The sequence below is a fragment of the Vulpes lagopus genome, chromosome 23 (genome assembly GCF_018345385.1).
Source record: "Vulpes lagopus strain Blue_001 chromosome 23, ASM1834538v1, whole genome shotgun sequence".
NCBI lineage: Eukaryota > Metazoa > Chordata > Mammalia > Carnivora > Canidae > Vulpes > Vulpes lagopus.
Window position 1 is genome coordinate 12,205,368 of NC_054846.1, and position 22,340 is coordinate 12,227,707.

Below are 22,340 nucleotides of genomic sequence, written 5' to 3' on the forward strand. Positions count from 1 at the left end.
ACCATATCCTTTTTTATCCATCCATCTGTTGATAGACTTAGGTTGTTTCCGTGTTTTGGCTGTTGTGAAGAATGCCGCAATGAACATGAGAGTGCAGGTATCGCTTCAAGGTACTGATTACATTCTCTTTGGGTATATGCTCCAAAAGTGGGATTTCTGGATCATACGGTAGTTCTATTTTTAATTTTTGGAGGAAATCTCCATACTGTTTTCCACAGTGGCTGCACCAGTCTGCATTCCCACCAACAATGCATGAGGATTCCCTTTTCTTCATATTCTTGCCATCACTTGTTATTTCTTTTTCCTTTCCTTTCCTTCTTTCCTTTCCTTTCCTTTCCTTTCCTTTCCTTTCCTTTCCTTTCCTTTCCTTTCCTTTCCTTTCTTTTTTTTTTTTTTGGGGGGGGGAGCAATTCTAACAGATATTTCCTGGTGGTGATTTTTGATATCCATTTCTCTGATGATTGGTGATATTAAACACCTTCAAAAAATGGCTGTTGGCCATCTCTAAGTCTTTTTTTGGGGGAAAATATTTATTCAGATCCCCCTTTTTTGTTATTGAGTCATATGAGGTTGTTGTCTTTTAAAAATATACTTTGGATATTAACCCCTTATCAGATAAATGATTTGCATATATTTTCTCCCATTCTGTGGTTGCCTTTTCATTTTGTTGATGGTTTCCTTTCGTTTTGTTTCCTTTTGTTTCCTTTCCTTTCCTTTCCTTTCTTTTCCTTTCCTGTTGGTTAATTTTAGAGCAATACAAGTTTCCTTTCCAAAATTAGTTTTATATGGTCCCACTTGTTTAATTTTGCTTTTGTTGCCTTTGCTTTTGGTTTCAGATCCAAAAAATCTTAGCAAGCAAGACCAATGCAAAGGAGCTTACCCATTATGCTTCTTTCTAGGAGTTTTATGGTTTCAAGTCTTATGTTCAAGTATTTAATTCACTTTGACTTGATTTTTGTGTGTGATGTAAGAGAGTAATCCAGTTTCAGTCTTTTGCATAAATGGCTGTCCAGTTCTTCCAGCACCATTTATTGAAGAAACTTTCTCCATTGTTTATTCTTGGCTCCTTTGACAAATTGATCATATAGGTCTGTCCTTTTTTTTTTTTTTTTTTTTAGATATTACTTATTTATCTGAGAGAGAGAGTGCAAGCAAGAGAACACAAGCAGGGGAAGTGGCAGAGGGAGAGGGAGAAGCAGGCTCCCCGCTGATCAGGGAACTGGACATGGGACTCGATCCCTGGACCCTGGGATCAAGACCTGAGCCGAAGGCAGGCACTTGACCAACTGAGCCACCCAGACACCCGTCTCTATCCGTTTTCACTTATCTTTCTGTGTGTTTTTAATGCCAGTACCATACTGTTTTGATTACTACAGCTTTATAATATAGTTTGAAATCAGGAAATGTGATGCCCCTAACTTTGTTTTTTCTTTCTTAAGATGGCTTTGGCTATTCAGCACCTATTGTGGTCACACAGAAATTTTGATGGCTTGTTCTATTTCTATGACAAATGCCATTGGGATTGCTTTGTATATGTAGCTTGCTTTGGGTAGTATGGATATTTTAACAATATTAATTCCTGCAGTGGATGAGCGTGGAATATCTTTCCATTTGTTTATGTCTTCTTCAGTTTAATGCATCAATGCTTTTATAGTTTTCAGTATACAGGTATTTTACCTCCTTGGGTAAATGTTCCTAGGTATTTTATTCTTTTAGATGCCCTTATAAATGGGATTTTTTTCTTAATTTCTATTTCTGATATTCATTATTATTCTATAGAAGCACAACAGAGTTTTGTATATGGATTTTTTTATCCTGCAGCTTCACTGAATTCATTTATTAGTTCTAACAATTTTTTCTTTTGGTAAACTCTAGATTTTTTTTCTGTATAATATCATGTCATCTGCAAATAGAGAGAGTGTTCATTTTTCCTTTTTGATTTGGTGCTTTTTTTGCCTAGTCTCCCTAAGACTGCCAGTACTCTGTTTAGTAAAAGTGGCAAAAGTGGACATCCTTGTCTTGTTTCTGATCTCAGGGGAAAAGCTCTCAGCTTTCATCATTGAGCATGATGTTAGCTGTGGGCTTGTCATATATGGCCTTTATTATGTTGAGGTACATTCCCCTATACTCACTTTGTTAAGAAAGGAAAGGAAAGGAAAGGAAAGGAAAGGAAAGGAAAGGAAAGGAAAGGAAAGGAAAGGAAAGGAAAGGAAAAAGAAATAACAAGTGATGACAAGAATATGAAGAAAAGGGAATTATATTTTTATAATGAATGGATGTTGAGTTGTCCAATGCTTTTTCTGCATCTATTGAGAAGATTGTATGATTTTCATACTTTGTTTTGTTAATGTAGTATATCACATTGATTGATTTTCAGACGTTTAACCATTCTTATATCCCTGGAATAAATCCCACTTGATCATGGTGTATGATCCTTTTAATGTACTATTGGATTTGGTTTGCTAATATTTGGTTGAGGATTTTTGCATCTATGTTCATCAGAGATATTGGCCTATAATTTTCTTTTCTTGTAGTTTCCTTGCCTGGTTTTGGTATTAAGGTAATGCTACCCTCATAAAATGGAGTTTGGAAGGGTTCCCTGCTCTGGTTTATTTCCTTTTAATTTTTATTCTGTATGTTGGATACTTTTTGCAGAAATGAGATATCATATATGACTTTTTGGTTGACTTATTTCTTTTTTACTAAACATGTGTCTTTAAATGTACAATTTTCATTATACATTTATATTCTTCCGATGGAAGAATTATAGTTTATTTAACAACTCTTATTGTTGGACATTTGGGTTCTAGAATAAATAATGCTACATTATATGTCTTTCATACAAATAGCTGTCTGCATATATTTTTAGAAATATACTGAGTCGAAAGAGATGAATATTTTTAAGTTTGGGAGAATATTTACCATATGCATATGGTAAGAACAAAATTACTTCCCAGATAGGCTTAAAAATGACTGCATATTTATTTTCATCCTTGTTGTACTTAAAACATTATTTTAATGGTTGCCAATATTTTAAAAATATTCTTTTAATTTTCATTTATTTTGTGACTAGTAGAGTTGTATCTCTTAAATACATGTTACTTTTCTGTGACTTTGCTTTTGTCCTTTACCCATTTTTTTTTATATATATAATGAGAAGTCAGTGTTGTTTTTAAATGCCTATTTCCATATTAAGGACATTAGCTTTTGTGTATATGCATGCTCATATTTGTATCTATATTTATATCATAGGGGATCCCTGGGTGGTGCAGCGGTTTGGCGCCTGCCTTTGGCCCGGGGCGCGATCCTGGAGACCCGGGATCGAATCCCACATCGGACTCCCGGTGCATGGAGCCTGCTTCTCCCTCTGCCTGTGTCTCTGCCTCTCTCTCTCTCTCTCTCTATGTGACTATTATAAATAAATTTTAAAAAAATTTATATTTATATCATAGATATCGCACCTAATTCACCTTTAAATGTTTTTGTGTATGGTATTTTTGACATAATAGAATTTTAAAGGTTATGTAGTCATTGTATTGATTTTCTCCTTTGTGATTTTTATCCATATGTTTTAGTTTTGTAATCCTTTTTTGCTTTTAAATTTCTTTCCAATACAAGCATCAGCCAAATATTCCCCTATATTTTTTTGGTGCTTTAAACAATTTCATTATTTACATTTAACATATCTGTGTAGAATTTACGTTCGTGTAAGGTTAATATCAAACTTGATTTTCCCCCCTGTACTTTGCCAATTTTTCTAGCAACTTATGTGGATAAACCTACATTCCTCAGTGGTTTATGATGTTTCCTTTGTAATATAAAAATAATTTAGGTTTACCAGATTCTCGTTCAGGTCTTGCTTTTATGTTTTACTGATCTGCCTGCCAATTCTTTTTTTAGATCACACTGTTTTAATTGTTTATTTGTAATACCTCATAGGACAAGTTACCCCTCCCTCCACCCATAGATCTCCTTTTACAAAATTTCCTTTGGTTGCTTTTTTGGTGGTGGGTAGGGCAAAGAGTAGTAGAATTAGTGGTTTCTTAATCCTGTTCTTCAATTAAGGCAATAGAAACATGTTATTAGAACAATAAGGTTTTTTTTCTGTAACTTGAAAATAGATATACAGTTTATTCCTCTAACAGCTCTATCAGCTTTTATGGAAATACATTTTAAAAGGTGAAAATAAAATATAGTTCTGTTTCCAACCTCTGAATAGTTCCACATGTCTTAAAATAGTCTTTTTTTTCCTTTGCCAATTCTAGCATTTTGGATTTTGTTCTATGATGATATAGGTTGGTTAATAGATTGTGTCTGAGGTGTTAAAAATTATTCCTCAATGAATATTTGATGGAAGTTCTGAAATATCTTGTTCTTTTGTTGTTGCTATTGTTTGGTTTTTATTCCATAATCATAAACTTAACTCTGCCATCCAGCAAGACTTGGAGTCAGATAAAGAAAATATGGAACCCAAAGAACTGAAGTATGAATACAAAGATTATAGACGTTCGAAGCAAACAGGAATGAGGGGTGTTCCCCTGAGCAACAGAAGGAATGGCCTGGTAATTAAAATAAAATGCAAGTCACATTTATCGGTTTTCTACACTGGCAATGGAGATCTTCTTTCTGGTCTTGCCATTCCTAGACCTGACTGTTTCATGGCTTCCACAGTATTCTTGCACTTTTTTTTCACTTTGCCAAAGGTCACAGGCTTACCATCTAACCACACAGTCTTGGCATCCTTGGGAACCATTTATGTTTGGCATAGCATTTGATATGGACAAGGTGCTGGGATGTGTTTAATTCAGGATGATATTCTCATTGTCAAATTTTTCCATTAGATGGACTTGTTGCCAGTACTATTAAAGCATTTGAAGTCATCATCCTGCCACTTAAACCCCACAATAATTTCTTTAAAAACAGGAGCATTTATAACCAAATCCCTTCTCCCCAGTGCTTAGAACATGAAAGTTTTCTGCTATCTTTGAGAGTCTGTCTGAAAACAGCTTTCAGGAGATGTGGCTGAAGGCCTCATTGGCGATGGTGATGTCAAAGAATATGGTGGAGTGGGGCATGGCTGTGCGGTGTGGTACAGCCCCAGGAGGTGGTGATGGTGTCTACACAGCTATCTTATTCTTGTTCTTTCTTCCTTTAAAAAAATTAATTCCAGTATACTTAATATACAGTGCTATATTGGTTTCAGGTGTACAATACAGTGACTCAACAATTCTATACATTATCTGTGCTTATCCATGGTGCATGTACCTTTCATCCTCTTTACCTATGTCACCCATTGCCCGTCCCCCACCCCTCTAGTAACATCAGTTTATTCTCTATAATTAAGAGTCTGTTTCTTGGCTTGCCTCTTTTTTTCCATTGTTTGCTTTGTTTCTTAAATCTACATATGAGTGAATTCATATGGTATTTGTCTTTCTCTGACTGACTTATTTCACTTAGCGTTATACTCTGTAGATCCAGCTATGTTGTTGAAAATGGCAAGATTTCATTCTTTGTTATGGCTGAGTGATATTTCATCTTCTCTATCCATTTATACAATGATGGACATGTGGGCTGCTTCCATAATTTGGCTGTTGTAAATACTGTTGCAATAAACTAAGAGTGCTAAAAGTGCGCATATTTTTTTTGAATTGGTGTGTTTGTATTCTTTGGGTAAATACCCAGTAGTGGAATTACTAGATTATATGGTAATTCTATTTTTAATTTTTTTGAGGAACCTCCCTACTGTCTTCCACAGTGGCTGCACCAGTTTGCATTCCCACCAACAGCACACACGGATTCCTTTTTCTCCACATCCTTGCCAACACTGGTTGTTTTTATTTGATTTTAGTCATTTTGATAGGTGTGAAGTGATATCTCATTGTGGTTTTGTTTTATATTTCTCTGATGATGAATGATGTTGAGAATCTTTTCATTCTTGTTTTTCCAAGGTCAAAATAGGGAGAATAATAACAAAAGCTATTTCTAGAACATGCTTGCATTTTATGACAACATGAGATTGATTCATTCGTGCAACATATATTTACAGCATCCTCACTATGAGCCAGGCATTAGCATTATGGGTGCTGGAGATATACCAAGGAGCAAGATAAGTGTAATACTTGCTCTGAAGATTAAATTCCATGAGGAGAAATAAACAAATAGACAAAAATATATAATGCAGTATAAAATAGAGATAAGTACTCGGAAGATAAGCAAAGCAAGGTAAAGAGCAAGAGTATGGCAGAAATGAGGGTGACACTCTTGGGTAGCATGATTCAGAAAGGTCTCTGTGATTAGATGGTCTTTGCAGATACTTGAAAGAGGTGAGGAAGCAAGTTACACAAACTGATAGCTTCTGGAACCATTGAGGAGCCCAGCATATCCAGAAAGGAGTGAGACAGAGAGTAGTGGGAGATAAGGTCGGAAAAGTGGTCAGGGTCAAATTAAAGGGTCCGATTTTACTGAAGTGATTAGGAGAAGCTGTTAGAAGATTCTGAATAGAAGAATAACATGATTTGATGTCATTTGAGTTGTATCTTTCTGGCTGCCTTTACAAAAAGTGGATGGCATCACCATCACCAAGGACACTGGGAGAGTAGCATATTTGCATGGTAGGTATCAAGAGTTCTGTTTAAACATACCTCATTTGAAGTGCCTGTTAGCCACATGAGAGGTGATGTCTAATTGGTAGCAGGATGATGCATGAATCTGGAGCACCAGACAAAGATAGCAATATTGGGACACCATATGTTGGTTTAGTACTGTGGGCCTGGGTCGGATCACTCAGGAGTATATTCATTTCCTACGGCTTCTGTAACAAATGACCATAAATCTGCTGGCTTAAAGCAACAGAAATTGTTGTTACTCATACTTCTGGAGGCTAGAAATCCAAAGTCCTGCAGGGCCTTTCTCCCTCCCTCTCTTTGTCTCTTCTAAGCTCTAATGCTTGTTGCTGTTCTCTGGTATGTAGCCTCTCACTCTGATCTCTTCCTCTGTCTTCTCTGGGCTCTTGTTTTGGATGAAAGGCTCATCTGGATAATCCATGACAAGCTGCTCTTGAAATCCTTAACCTAACCATGTTTCGCAATATAAGGCAATAATCACTCTTTTATCGTGTAAGGCAATATCCACAGGCTCCTGGGATTACAACACGGACCTGTCTTTGGGGTCCACTGTTCACCCACCATAAGCAAGGTAGTGTGGACTGAAAAGAGAAGTGGTCTCAAGACTAAGCTGTGGGGCACTAGAGCACTCAGAGGCCAGGAAGAGAACTCAGAGCCAGTGGAGGAAACTGAAAGGAGGTCAGAGAAGTGTAGGAGGAGCAGGAGAGCCAGAGCATGGTGTCTGGGAAAGAAATACTTCAATAAGAAAACAATTAACCGTACGGAAAGCTGCTGAGTTGTGTAGAAATAAGGACCGAGCCTTGATTATTAGAATTTATGAAACACAAGTCATTGATGAACTTGCCAAAATTGTGTTCAGAGACTAGCATGCTTGCATCTCTTGTGGTCCTCAGTGCTGAATCCAGCTTCCACTGGAATATTATAATCCTGTTTTCACTGTGGGATCAGTGGTTGGCCAAGCACATAGAATTTAAAAAGTTATTTTGTAATTTCTTTTTTTTCTTTCTATTTGAAGTCATGTTTGTAATGTGTGTTGTGTCAATAGCTTGGTTTCTTCAAACAAACTGTTATATGCTGTTGGTAGAAATTTTGGAAATTACCAAAAGAAAAAAATTAAAATGGGTTATTTCATTTTAAATTTCGTCTAAACAAGTCATTTTTTGCAACCATTTTTTTTCTATGACTTTCCTGTTTGATTGCTCATTTTTTTTTATTGAGCTTTGAGGCTTTTCTAGAAATGTCACTGAATTCAATGATGTGATTTCCCAGGAATACTTAGAGGACAGTGTTGTTCACAGTGTGTCACCCTATGACTTTGGGTTGACTTTTGGGCTTAAGGGTACTGATGTGAATGGCTGGGCAGGTGACTTCCAGCAAAGCTGCCCAGTTGTTAAAAAGGAGACCCTACAAAATAGTGAGGTCTGTGCTGGTGAATGAAGTGTAAATAGATCCATTCCACTTATAGAACATCCAAAAAAACATGTATTCAAGAGTCAGTGTTCTCAGTTTATCTCCCCAGTTGTTAATATAGGGAAGCAGTAAAAAATTCTTTTTATTTCAGAAAGCTAATAAGGCAACCAGGGTAATCTTAATATTATATCAATATTTTGCATTTTATAATGTCTGCATTAAATTTGTGAGAGATCAGACTAAAGAACAACTCTGACTTAAAGTCAGTTTAGAGTGAAAATCTCTAGATTCATCTCAGTCTAAAACAGGTAGATTGAACATGGCTCTTTGAGTAGATTCAGGAATCAATCCTCCTGAGATCTCTTCTTGATCCAAAATTACCACCATGAGATGGTGATAATAGACTCTGACCAGATGTTTCTCTCTTTTATATAAGCAGCTATCTCTGAAGCAAAGGCCCAGTGAGCTTTTTACTAATCAAATTTCCTCTTGAAGATCTGGCAAAGCTTTCCCCATTTTTCTGTAATTTAAATTGCCTAAATTTTATGTGTAAGTCAACAGTTACTGGAAAATATAGACCTCATGAAGGTGCCAAATTCATTATTGGTATTCAAGACCAAATAGTAGCAGGAAAAATATGTTGTTCTAAAATACTAGGTCAGTATTTTTAAGGAGTTGAGTAAAACCAGGGAGGAATAAATACATTTTTATTTTATGATTTTGAAGCTCAGAATCTGAGCGTCTGACATAAATTGAGATCAGTACTCTTATCCCACTTCTGACTTTTTCTCTTTTGCCTGCCAAAAGTCCAGATGAGAGAAAGGTCTCAAAATGGAAATAAGGAAACTCATTTTATGTAAGCCAGATTATTTGTTAATATGTGCTACGAAAGGCTGAGAATGAGTTTTAGAATTTAAAGTTCATTATACTTATCTTCCAATCAAGCCAAAATTATTGAGAATCCCATATGCTCTTAGAAAATATATTTGGTGTCTTTGAGAACTTGAGGCTACTAAATCATTAACAGCTGCCAGAATGGAATAGACCAAATGTACTTGGAATTTAGCTCTTTGTAGTTGGGAAGTTTGTGGATTTCCTGGTTCAGCCCATCTGATGAGAAGAATAACTCACAAACATGTTAGCTGGTTGCACAGAATAAATAATATTGCCAGAGAATATGAGATAGATGGGAGTGAAGAGAAATTTACAAGACTGTGTCATCAGTTGAAAATAAATAAAGGCAGTTAAAGAGGGAAATAACAGTGCCCATTGTTGAGTTTCATCAGATGCAGCGGTTCTCAGCCTAGGCACTGTTGACATTTTGGGCCAGATCATTATGTGTTGTGGGGTTTGTCCTGTGTATGGTTGGATGATGAGCAGCAACTCAGGCTTCCACCCCCAGATGCCACAGCACGCTCTCCCCAGTTGTGACATTGCCAAATGTCCTGTTGGGGGCAGACTTGACCCTGATTGAGAACCACTGTGCCAGACTGCATGAAGAACCCCTAAAGTCACATCCCAGTTATTTGCTCCAGATAGAATGGAATGAAGAGGAAGGCATGTTATTGATATGAAGTTTTATTTGGGAAGCATAATAATGAGGGTTGAACTCCTGCATATGTATTGTGCTGATAAAAAAAAAAAATAGATCATTTTTGAGATGGCTGGGTGGCTCAGTGGTTGAGCATCTGTCTTTATTTCGAGTCATGATCTCAGAGTCCTGGGATCAAGTCCCACATCAGGCTCATCACAGGGAGCCTGCTTCTCCCTCTGCCTATGTCTCTGTCCCTCTCTCTCTGCATCTCTCATGAACAAATAGGAAAGAAAAGAAAAAGAAGAAAAGAAAAGAAAGTCAATATAGGACCAGGCTAAGGAGACTAAGAAGGAGAACTGTCACAGAAGGTAAAAGGAGAGAGTTGAAACCAAAGCCTATGCTCCATGAATGAATGGCTGTGCACATCGTGATAGTAATTAATGACCAACTGAAAAGTAATGTTAACATTTCCATTTCCTTACTGATTAAAACCTCTTGTCTTGTAGGTTAAGGCTTCCGATGCAGATGCAGGACTCTATGGCTTTGTGGAGTACTCTCTTTATGATGGATTCCAAAGCTATGGTGCGTCTCCAGCGTTCCAGATCGACCCACATGATGGGCGAATCTGTGTTTCTCAAGATATTGATAGGGAAAGGGATCCAGCAACCTATGACCTCTTGGTGAAAGCTAGGGATGGGGTAAGTGTTCATGCATGAAACTTCAAACATACTCAACAGTGAACCACTATGTACATATCAGAGAGTACCACTGATTATCAATTAGCCAATCTCGTTTCATAAATCATTACCTCTTTCCTTTGCAAATACCAGACATTATGAAATATCACTTCATCCATAAATAGTTCAGTCATATCTATAACAGATAATTCCTTTTTAAAAGCAAGACTGCGGTATTATTAATAATTCTTTAATAATATCTAATATCCACTCCATTTAACATTTTCTGGATTATCTAAAAATGTCTTTTAAAAGGTGACTTATTTGAATTAAGATCCAAATGAGTTCAAAAATTGTGCAATATCCCTTAAGTTTCGATCTGTAACAGTCAGCTGCCCCTTCTTACCTTTTTCTGATGGTATTTGGTTTTGGAAGAAATCAAATTATTTGACCTATAAATTTTCCACATTCAGAATGTGGCTGATTACATCTTGGGATTCATTTAATGTCCTCTTTTATCATATTTCCTATGAACTGGCATTCCAAGTCAGAAACCTAATTAGTTTTGGATTCATTTAGGTGGTACTGTGTGCTTCTTATTGTATCAGCCGACACAGGCCATTGTTCCATTAGGGAGTGCAATGAGGTGACTTTTGAATTCTGTTATTCCTCTTGCATTTATTATCTAGAATTCTTCAACTAAGAATGTTCTCTCATCAACAATTCGATTATCCTGAAATACGATTCATAGAGAAGAAACAGGGTAATGCTTATTTCTCATTATTTTATCAGTTTTTAGAACAATGAGTTGGTACATTTACTATCTCTGAAGGGTATGGATGATTTCTTTCCTAGTGTGCTATACAGTCCTGGATTTTTACATATTTGATGTATTTCATACATTGCTGACATTATTCTTTCTAATGTTCATATTGACTCATCTTAGGTCAGTAGAGTCACCTTCAATTTGATCTTTATGTCTTTTTTTGGGTAAACTTTTAAATTGACATATAAAATGCGTGCATAAAGGTGCACAAATTATAGTACAGTTTAGTGGGTTTTTGTAAAATAAACACGTGTATGGAAGCAGATGAAGAAACATTACTAGAACCCTGGAAGCCCGTCTCTAGGCCTTTTGCTTATCCCTTGCCTCCCCAGTCATCCCCACCCTCCCAACCACTGCCTTTCAGGTTAATCACTACTGACTTTTTTTTTTTTTTTTTAAGATTTTACTTATTTATTTGAGAGAGAGCATGAGCAAGAGAGCATGTGAGCCAGTGAAGGGGCGTAGGGAGAGGGAAAAGCCGGTAGCCTAATGCGGGGCTTGATCCCAGGACCCTGAAACCATGACCTGAGCTAAAGGCAGAGGCTTAATGGACTGAGCCACCAAGGCATTCCCATCACTATTGACTTCTAACAACAAATATTATTTGCCTGTTTTTAAACTTTCAGCAAATAGATTTGTATACTACATGTTTTTATTGTTTCTTTTGCCAAACATTATCTCTGAGAATCATACGTGCTGTTGTGTATAGCAATAGTTCATTCATTCTCATTGGTTTATAGTATTCTTTTATGGGAATTTTTGATAATTTTTAATCTATTCTATAATTGATAGCATACATTGTAGGCTATTACAGATAGTGCTTCTATTAACATTGTTATACCTGTAATTTGGTGAAGAAATGCAAGAATTTCTTTTTTTAAAAGATTTTATTTATTTAGTTATTTAGAGAGTACAAGCAGGGGAGGCGCAGAGGAGAGAGAGAGAATCTCAAGCAGACTCCCCACTGAGCAAGGAGCCCAACACAAGGCTTGATTCCATGACTCTGAGATCATAACCTGAGCAGAAATCAATAGTCAGACTGAGCCATCCAGGCACCCCAAGCATTTCTATTGAGTATATATTTAGGAGTGAATTGCTAGATCATAAGAAAGCCAAACAATTTTTCAAATGACTGTACCAATTTATACTCCCACCAATAGGGTATGAGAATTTCATTTGCTCCACATCCTCCCAATAATTGGTATTTAATGTCTTTTTAATTATAACAGTTCTGGTACTCATGCAGTGGTCTATCACATTGGGGTTTTACTTTGCATTTCCTTGATGACTAATGAATTGAGCACTGTTTCATAAATTTATTGGCTGTTTGTAGAACTGATTTTGTGACATGTCTTTTCAGTTCTTTACCTATTTTCTATTGTATTATTGGATTCCTTTCTTGTTCTGTATATGAATTCTTTATATTTTGGGTATTGAAGCCCTTTGTTGTATATGTTTATTGTGTGTATCTTCTTCCATTCTCTGGCTTGCCTTTTTACTCCCTTAGCAGTGCCTTTTGAGGAACAGAAGTTGTTAATTCTCATAAAGCTTAATTTATCAATTTGCTTATCTTTAAGCTGATGCTTTGTCCTTTTTAGAAGTAAATGCCTACCTTAGAGACATGAGGCATTACCTTACATTTTCTTCTGAAAACTTTGTTTAACCCTTCATACTCATTTTTTCAATCTAGTAGGAGGAAGGCTTGTTATTTCTTTTCTAATATGGATACTAAGATGACCATTCTCCATCATTGCACTGGAGTGTCTCTTTGTCCTGAATCATGTGCTTATGTACGTATATGTCTATTTCTGGGCACCCTCCTATTTTTTTTTACCTATTTATCTACCTCTGTACTGGCATCAAACTCTCTTCATTGCTTAAGCTTTGTAATAGGTCATGATATTGTATATCCTTTTAGCTTTGTCCTTCATTTTCAAGATTGCCTTGGCTATTTCTGCCTATTCTATTTGCATTTCTTTTTTTTAAGATTTTATTAATTGATTCATGAGAGACACACACACACACAGAGAGGCAGAGACACAGGCAGAGGGGGAAGCAGGCTCCATGTAGGGAGCCTGGTGGGGGACTCGATCCTGGGACTCCAGGACTACGCCCTGAGCCAAAAGCAGGCGCTAAACCGCTGAGCCACCCAGGGATCCTCTCCATTTGCATTTCCAAGTCCATTTCAGAAACAGCTTTTTCAATTTTCAATATGTTACAGCAAAGATAACCTATTATATGCATACTATTCTGCGTTTTTATTTTTTCAGTTATTCTGCTTTGGAGACTTTCCTTGTTTCTTTTTTATCTGCTTACTACTCCTTTGTTGGGTACTACTAACACCAATCTGGTCTAAACTTTCTCTTTTGAAAGTAATAGTCAGATTTACCTACTTAAGACATAATTTGTTAGGGAAAAAATGAGTCTAAATATATTTACTACATGGAGTGCCTCGGTGGCTCAGTGGCTTAAGTATCTGCCTTTAGCTCAGGCCATGATCTCGGTGTCCTGGGATCAAGTCCCTCTTTGGGCTCTCTACTCAGTGGGAAGTCTGCTTCTCCCTCTCCCTCTGCCCCTTTTCTGCTCTCTCTCTCAAACTAAAAAAATATATTTACGACAAGTAAACATGTAGAAACTACCATGAAAATGAAGTAACTTATATTTGGTAAAACTAGTATGATTTGACTAGATTTTATCAACCTCTAACCATGTGGTTTTAGGAATTCTTGCTTCTTTGTAAGAAAAGATGTAGGAAACAAAAATAGGGATAAACAGAGGAATTTAGATTAATTCAAATCTATGTGACTATGTAAAGCTCAATATATGCACACACAAATATTAATCCAAGACTTCAGAAATATATTCTTTTTTTGTTGTTGTTTTAGAGAAAGAGATATGTGCATGTGCAAGCCAGAGGAAGTGGGAAAGGGGGAGAGAGAGAGACAATCTGAAGCAGGCCCCATACTCCACCTGGAGGCCAACATAAGGCTCAATTGCATGACCCTGAGCACATGACCCGACCCCAAATCAAGAGTTGGACACTTAACCCACTGAGCTATGCAGGTGCCCCCAAGAAATATATTCTTAATAGGTTTTGAGACAATTGTAAAAGCCCATCCTAGAAGTGAGTAACCAGTTTAAATCCAATTCTGCAGTAGTTGAACATCTGTTTCTAATTAGTTGGTTTCAGATGATCTTATAAAAGTGTATAAGGAAATTATCTTAAGAGAAGTAAGATCGGTTAATGCCGGAAATTTTTTATCCCCCCAAAGCAGTGCAATTAATTACGATTATTGGCAGTGGAATAAAAAAAAAATCAACCCAGATATTTAATTTAAACCTCCTTGCTTTTGTCTGTTTTCCTATTGAGCCGAGTCTACACACATTATGAAGAATGCTTCCCTTTCCTCTCAGCTTACCAGACTCTCTTGCAATGTTCACGTGCATCTTTAGCCACAGCATCTCTCCACAGAGCTTTACCAGACTGAACAAATGGGATGCACTCTTTATTTCCTAGCCAAAAGCTATTTTATTTTTAAAATAACCAATAAAATGTTTACAGGCTCTGCACACCTTTTTGATAATTTTTAGAAATCAGAGAAGAGACCATCTCCAGCCTGATGATTGCTATGGTCTGAATATTTGTACACACCCCCTTCCCCATTCATATATTGAAAACCTAATGCCCAAAGTAATGATATTAGGAGGGTGGGGCCTTTGGAAGGTGATTAGGTCATGAGGGTGGAACCCTCATGAATGGGATTAGTGCTCTTATAAAAAAGAGACCCCAGAGAGCCTCTTAGCCTTTTCTACCAATTGAGGACACCAGGAAAAGTTGGCAGTCTCCCAGCCTTCCCCCAAACTTGGCTGTGCTGCCACCTGAACTTGGACTTCTAGTCTCCAGAACTGTGAGAAATCAGTCTGTGTTGTCAGCCCCCCAGTCTATGGTACTTTGTGAGAGCAGCTGGAATGGACTAAGACAATGATGTGTGTGAGGCATAACATTCTTCTATTTGAAAACTCCTTGCTTTGTAGAAGGAAAGCGCTCCAACGAAGCACAACATATTTTAGTTTTGTTTGAACAGAAACAACCTCCCTATGGGTACTTCGTATTCAAATTCTCACCCTACTCTTCAGGTGATTTCATACTAAACCAGGCCCTGCCACAGATTGGAGCTGCTGTGTCCCCTGAGTGGCTTACTATTGGTTTCATTATTATTAGGAATGGGCAAGGAGATGGCTGCCATTGAAAAAAACAGTTTGTTGTGCTCATAAATTCCAAGATGGGGCAGGGGGTGGAGGAGGTGTCATACACCACCCCATGGGGTGGGGCTGGGTATGTGCACAATGGAAAGCACTGAGATAGGTGAGGGGACTGGAGAGGGGGGGAACTGTGGGCAAGGGAAGGAATGAGAAAAGCAGAATACGGTGGTTTAGGATTGGCTAGTTTGAGTACTTTCAAGGAACCCTGGGGCCTAGAGGCCATCTCTAGCTCCCTTGGAGTAATTAGGGCAGGTGAGTAGTGGCCTGGAGTGGTGAAAGCCCAATAAAGGATCTGATTGGGGGTTGGGGCTCTAGATTGATGGGTTTGCATTGGAAAAGCATGCTCACCTGATCCTGGGCAATCTTCCAGGATTGGCAAGGCCCAGTGTCAAAGCATCGGAACACCGAGGACAGGGCTCATACACCACCCTGGTGCAGAGTCCCCTCCTAGAGAAAGGCGTAGGGCTCACCAGAGCTTTTGGTATACTTAAGGCTCTGGAAAAGACAGCCTTTGCAGCTCCCTTGTTTTACTCAGTGTATTGGAAGTAGCACCCAGGGATACTGAGAGAATTCACTATCCAATTTCACTTTTGTTCCAGCGTAGCATCTTAGGTAATCAAAGACAGTTTTTGTCATGGCCTGGGCTCCTTTCAGCATTTTGTTGTCAGTTGTGTTAGGCTCCATGTGGTGCCTTGCAAGCCTCACCCACTGCTGCTAGGTCCTGGGCAGGTGGCCCACATACTTTTCATCAGACGCCACACGTGAGTGCTCTTCCGTTTCATCTTCCTCCCCACTTTCCTCTCTGATGTCATCCTCCTCCTCATCTTCATCTGCATTTTTTACCTCATCTCTGCCCTCTTCCAAATTTATCTCCTTTGGGTGCTCTTGAGTTTGTGAATCCATCTGTATTAATGTCTTCCACTTTTCCATCCTGTGGGGTTCAAAGTAGTACAAATCATTCAGAATAAACTAGCAGTCACCTATTTCAGACATGCCCCCATACATAGAGCAGCTCATGCTTCTTGGTCAGCATGGCGTTGGTGTAAGGACTCAGCTCTGTCAAAGGGCTACTGGCTTCATCAGAACCATCTTCCTTCTTCCTGCCACCTGGGGCAGAGAGCATTTGTTCAATGCTAATCATTGCCCCATCCTCTGTGATGACCTTTCTGACCACCTAGGGACTCCTGGGTGCGGCTTCCCCACATTCCTGCTCATTATCACTTTCACTGGTCTACTTTTTCACTTTTTTTTTTTTGCCTGTTTATGTTTTTTTCTTCTCTGACCCAGTCCCTTTAGCTGTTCTTGCAAAGCAGAGGCTCTTTGTGGTGTTATAGAAGTATGACTCATCAAAGAAGTATATTTCCAGACTCTTCTTCTTTCTTACTATGGACATCCCCCAAAAGCAGTGTTTGAGGCATTCAGACCACAGCTATCAAAATGCTAGATTTAGGAGTCAACTATATTCCCCAGGGGATAATCTGAATCCATACCCATTTGCCTTTTTTCCTTCCTCAGACTTTAGTGGAGCGTACCTGAATGCAGGGTGTGTTTGTCCACCTTTGTTGACTGTTTCCAATAGCCTCCATTCATGGTTATGCTCCCCTATGGAGTGACAGAAATTTGGCAGCCCAATTTGGGTGTGGCCCCTGTTCCTCATGGGACAGCTTGCTCCACGTTAATGCATCCAGATTAAAGTCATGCATGTCATAGTGATAGATGTAATCCCATATACCCTCCTGGAAAACACCAAAAGAAGAATTAATTGTCTTCCAGGTTACTATCTGATACCCACTTTGACTTAAAGGACCCCTCGTTGGTTTGACTTGGTCTCAGACCTTATCTGCCAAATGAAAGACCCAAAGATCTATGTAGGGAATATGGTCAATTCATCTTTCTCAGGATGATCAGAGAAAAACACTTTCAATGTTGGTGAAGGTGGGGAATGTGCATTTCTACAATTTGAGTGTTTAGTATCTCATGTCTGGAGGTGGCCTATCATAGCTTCAAGGTCTCCTCCTTCCCCAGCTCTTGGACATTTTCTTCCCTTTATAGTGGCCTTTTCTCCTTTTTGACCATAATGTGGGTCTGAAGCTGCACAGGAAGACCCAAGGAGGGAGCTGCATGTGCAGCCCACCAAGAAGTGGATCCTCACCGGGGCAGGCCTGGTGATGCATTTTTAAAGACAAACTACAAAATTTGTCCCACCTCCATCCCAATCATAAGCATTTAACAGCTTACTATGCAGTTTGTTTGTACTTAATATTGTCTCCAACTTTCCTCTGTTTGCCTCAGAAAATACAAGGGTAAGCAACATAGTGCTTATGTCAGCGTGTATGTACATCTGTGTATATATGTATTATCCAGTGTGCAGTATTTATACTGTTGCCTGCATAATCTTTATAAATTTCTTCTGTGATGAACTGTGCATTTCTACAGGGTGAAGCCTGCATCCGTCATAATTATTCTGTGCAATATCTACTAGTAGGATATGTCCCTAATCAAAAAGACTGGTAACAATGATGATAACAATCTAGCTTGGATTTGAAGAATAAATGAACTCAGACAAGATATTTTAGGTTCAGGATGTTGGATTCTAGGTCATACTGAATTTATTCAAAACAATGAACTGCATCTTAACAGAAGACCTTTAACTTTACATAATTACCCTCATTATCTATGGTCTTTCTTCTGATACTTTTTCCTTTCTACTATATATCCTGAAAGCTCTTTGGAAGAAAACTGCTAGGAACCCATTTGCTGGTGGTCACTAGGAGATTGTTATCTATCGATAGAAAATTTTTTTCTTATGAAATACCTAGATGTTCTGGGCTTCTTTGCTGCTGCTCTATTTATCCTTGTGATGACTGTCAATATTTTTTAACTTAATCACTTCTCCTATTCTACTGGCATTACTTCTGAAATAATCTATTTTTTGCTGCTACTGCTGCTGCTGTTTATCTCATAGATGGAAGCCATGAGAATACTATAAAATTGCATAATGGAAACAATTGGATTACATTGGAAAGCAAGTGGTTTTTCACAATAAAGTGCTTAGGTTTAATTATTCCGTGCTTATCTCTAATTCCTTGTTTCCTTTTCCCATTCATTTTTACCAAATGAATCTCTCTTTTTGGTATGTATTTATTAACATTCTATCTCTATTTTTTGTGACATCTGAATTCAGGAGTTGAAATATGTGTCTGAGATAAGCTATTTCAATTCTATCTTGCCTTTGCAGGCTTAGGGGAGGGGAGCATCAGACTAGCAATATAGAAAGTAAATTGAGTTAGCCCTTCACCATTATATATACATGATAAAACTTGGCTATGGAAGTTGTACTGCCCAGTTGCATCTAATGCAGATAGATCTCTAGAAGCAAACTTGCAGAGTGAAAGCACACACTCATCTTTCCATTGGCTTTATTGAAGTATAATTGATAAATAAAAATCATATACATCCAGGTGTACAATATCATGTTTTCTTAAAAAAAAAAAAAAAAAAGATTTAGAGGATCCCTGGGTGGCTCAGCGGTTTAGCGCCTGCCTTCAGCCCAGGGCGTGATCCTGGAGACCTGGAATCGAGTCCCACGTCAGGCTCCCTGCATGGAGCCTGCTTCTCCCTCTGCCTGTGTCTCTGCCTCTCTCTCTCTCTATCATAAATAAATAAAATCTTTAAAAAAATAAAGTAGAGGAAGCTTTCTGGTTTGAAATTCAAAGCCATATTGATTCTAAAAAAAATTTTTTTTTTAAAGATTTATTATTTACTTGAGAGAGAGAAAGAGAGCAGAGAGAGCGCATGCAGTCATGCAAGCTCTGGGGGTGGGGGGCGGGGGGCGGGGAAGGGGCAGAGAGAAAAGTAGACTCCCCACTGAGTGTGGAGCCCAATGCAGGGCTTGATCTCATGACCCTGAGATTACGGCCTGAGCTGAAATGAAGAGTCCGAGGCTCAACCTACTGGGCTGCCCAGGTGCCCCAAAGCCATAATTTGATATATGCATACACTATGAAAGGATTACCATAGTCAAGATAATTAGCATGTCCATCACCTCACATAGTGAGTGGTGAGAACACCTAAGATCTATCTAATCTCAGCAAATTTCATGTATACATACAGTAATATTAGTTATAATCACCATGCTGTACATGAGACCTCCAGGATGAGCTTACTCATCCTGCATAACTGAAACTTAGGGTGCATCCATCTTAATTTTACTAGATGATGTTATCTCACTTTCCAATATTCAGCTGCTTTTGTTCTGTCTTACGTTTCACTGATTACCCCCCACCCCATTTCAGCAATAAGCTGCCACACAGTTGCTCCTGTTTTCTAGCTAGATTGTCTGAACTATATCTCAAACTGATTGCCTACCAGTTTTAAAAATATACTACCATGGGGGAACCTGGGTGGCTCAGTCTAACAATCCTGAGATCCTGACCTGAGCAGAAACCAAGAGTCAGATGCTTAATTGATTGAGCTACCCAGATGCCCTGAGGCAAGATACTTTTGAAGAAGAACAAGATTAGAGATTTAGGGATGCCTGGGGGGGCTCAGTGGTTGAGCTTCAGCCTTTGGCTTGGGTCATGATCCTGGGGTCCTAGATCAAGTCCAGCATCAGGCTCCCTTCAGGGAGCCTGCTTCTCCCTCTGCCTAAGTCTCTACCTCTCTGTGTCTCTCATGAATAAATATAAATAAAATAATAAAATAAAATGAAATAAAATAAAATAAAATACTACCATGTAATTGCTTAAGGGACAAATCCTGACCTTCCTGCCTAGTATCAGCTCACATTCCTTGCTTTCTTTCCTATTACCTTGTTAAAGATGTCTGTTTTCATCAAAAACAAATCTCTCTAATGTTTGGTGTCCCACCCAGTGTAGCCTTCCTAAGGGCATCGCTTCTGTAAATATTTTCTCTTTTTCCTGCATCACCAATACCTGAAAATTTTTTTAAAGATTTTATTTATTTATTCATGAGACACACACACAGAGAGAGAGAGAGAGAGAGAGAGAGGCAGAGACATAGGCAGAGGGAGAAGCAGGCTCCATGCAAGGGAGCCTGATGTGGGACTTGATCCCAGGACTCTAGGATCATGCCCTGGGCCAAAGGCAGGCACTGCCCACTAAGCCACCCAGGGATCCCAATACCTGAAAATCTATTGAATGTCTCTCAGAAGCATTCAAAGCATAATAATGGTTTTTATCTTTAAAAAGGAATCTCTTTTTAAATTTCATGTACCTTTTTAGAAAACCATTTTTTTCCTCTTTTTTGACAGTAAATCAACTTAAAATAGTTGTCTCTCCTTTCCTCACTTTGCTGTCTTTCTTTGATCCATTCTTCCCAACCAACCTCTCTAGTAAAACTGCTCTCTAATCAAACATGATTTCTGAAATTCTTTATTTTGACATCCTGAAATTCTTTATTTTCATTTATTCGAATTCTCAGTGAACTTGAAATGATTCTTTGGATGCTGCTTTTCTTGACTTTGGTGACACTACAGCTTACTGTTTTGTTCTGTTTGTTTTCCTTCACAAATTGGACTTTCATTTCCCTTCACTTCTGCTCACTGAATTATGAACTCTTACAAAATGTATTGACAAAGAAAACTGCAGCCCACAAGAACTATGAGATATTAATATTCTACTGTTAAGAGCCTGAGAAGGCCTAGAAGGCAAGAACAGAGACAATGAATGGCAGACAATGGCTAATGTAGAAATAAAAATAATGGCAGAAACTTTTTCATATCTGCTGATTGCCCTAGACAACCAGCTTCCAATATGTTTTTGAGCTTGGTGCTTTCCCAAACTACTCCCAACTTTCAGGGCATGCCTTGAGGGGATTGGAATTCAGGTAGATTGATTAAGAGTCTCTTACTATATATTTTTCAAAAGTTTCTATTTAAATTTCAGTTAGTTAACCTTGTAATAATAGTTTCAGGTGTACAATATAGTGATTCAACACTCCCATACAACATCCAGTGCTCATCACAACAAGTGCACTCCTCAATTCCCATCACCTATTTCACCCATCCCCCCCACCTCCCATCTGAGGTAATTCCCATTCCCATTTTAGTTTTAATCACCTAATCTTTAAAGATTTATTTATTTATTTTAGAGAGCACAAGTGAAAGGGGCAGAGGGAGAAGAGAGAATTTCAAACAGACTCCCCACTGAGCACAGAGCCCCACATGGGTCTCCATCCCACGACCTGTGAGATAAGGACCTGAGTCAAAACCGAGAGTCAGATGCTTAACTAACTAAACCACCTAGACATCCTTAATCACTTAATCTTTAAAACTATAGTGACAGACTCTTCTTTCTTACTATAATTTAAAAAATTGGGGATCCCTGGGTGGCTCAGCGGTTTGGCACGCCTGCCTTTGGCCCAGGGCGCGATCCTGGAGTCCCGGGATCGAGTCCCGCGTCAGGCTCCCGGCATGGAGCCTGCTTCTCCCTCTGCCTGTGTCTCTGCCTCTCTCTCTCTCTGTGTCTCTCATGAATAAATAAATAAAATCTTTAAAAAAAATTAAGTGATTAAAATTATGTCAAAACAAACCACGACTTGTTGATAGAATGAGAAAGAATAAGACAAAGTTAAGAAATACTCAGGGATAGACTTTATGGGGTGTATTACCTGTTCCAAACGTAACAGCTTAAAATAACAAAAATTTGCTATCACACAGTTTCTAAGGGCCAGGTCTGTAAGTCGCTTACCTGGTTAGTTCTGACTCAGCATGTCTTAGAGGCTGCATTATCAGGATAGTCTTGACCAGATGGACAGAAGATTAGTTACAGAGACGTGGGAGGTGAACACTATGAGAGAAATGAAGAAAAATCAGTTCAGATTAGCTTTCTGCAAACTGTGTTGTGTGAGATACTTGTCTCCAGATGTGCTCCTTCCATAGAAGGTTCGGTGGTCAAATAAGAATGGGAAACACCTTAAAACTTACCCCTCTAGAAACGGGCATAAGGAAGCCTCTGGGAGAAATCCTGAGGCACAGGACCTATTTG

General features: G+C 38.4%; 1 protein-coding gene across 1 annotated transcript in view; it reads left to right on the forward strand.

The window, feature by feature from the left end:
* The window catches only part of DCHS2 (dachsous cadherin-related 2), a 228,275-nt gene that overhangs the window by 102,166 nt on the left and 103,769 nt on the right, over window positions 1–22,340 (forward strand). The window contains exon 2 of the mRNA XM_041737820.1: window positions 10,074–10,265. Coding sequence (XP_041593754.1) covers window positions 10,074–10,265 — 192 coding nt within the window. The remainder of the gene's footprint in view (window positions 1–10,073; window positions 10,266–22,340) is intronic.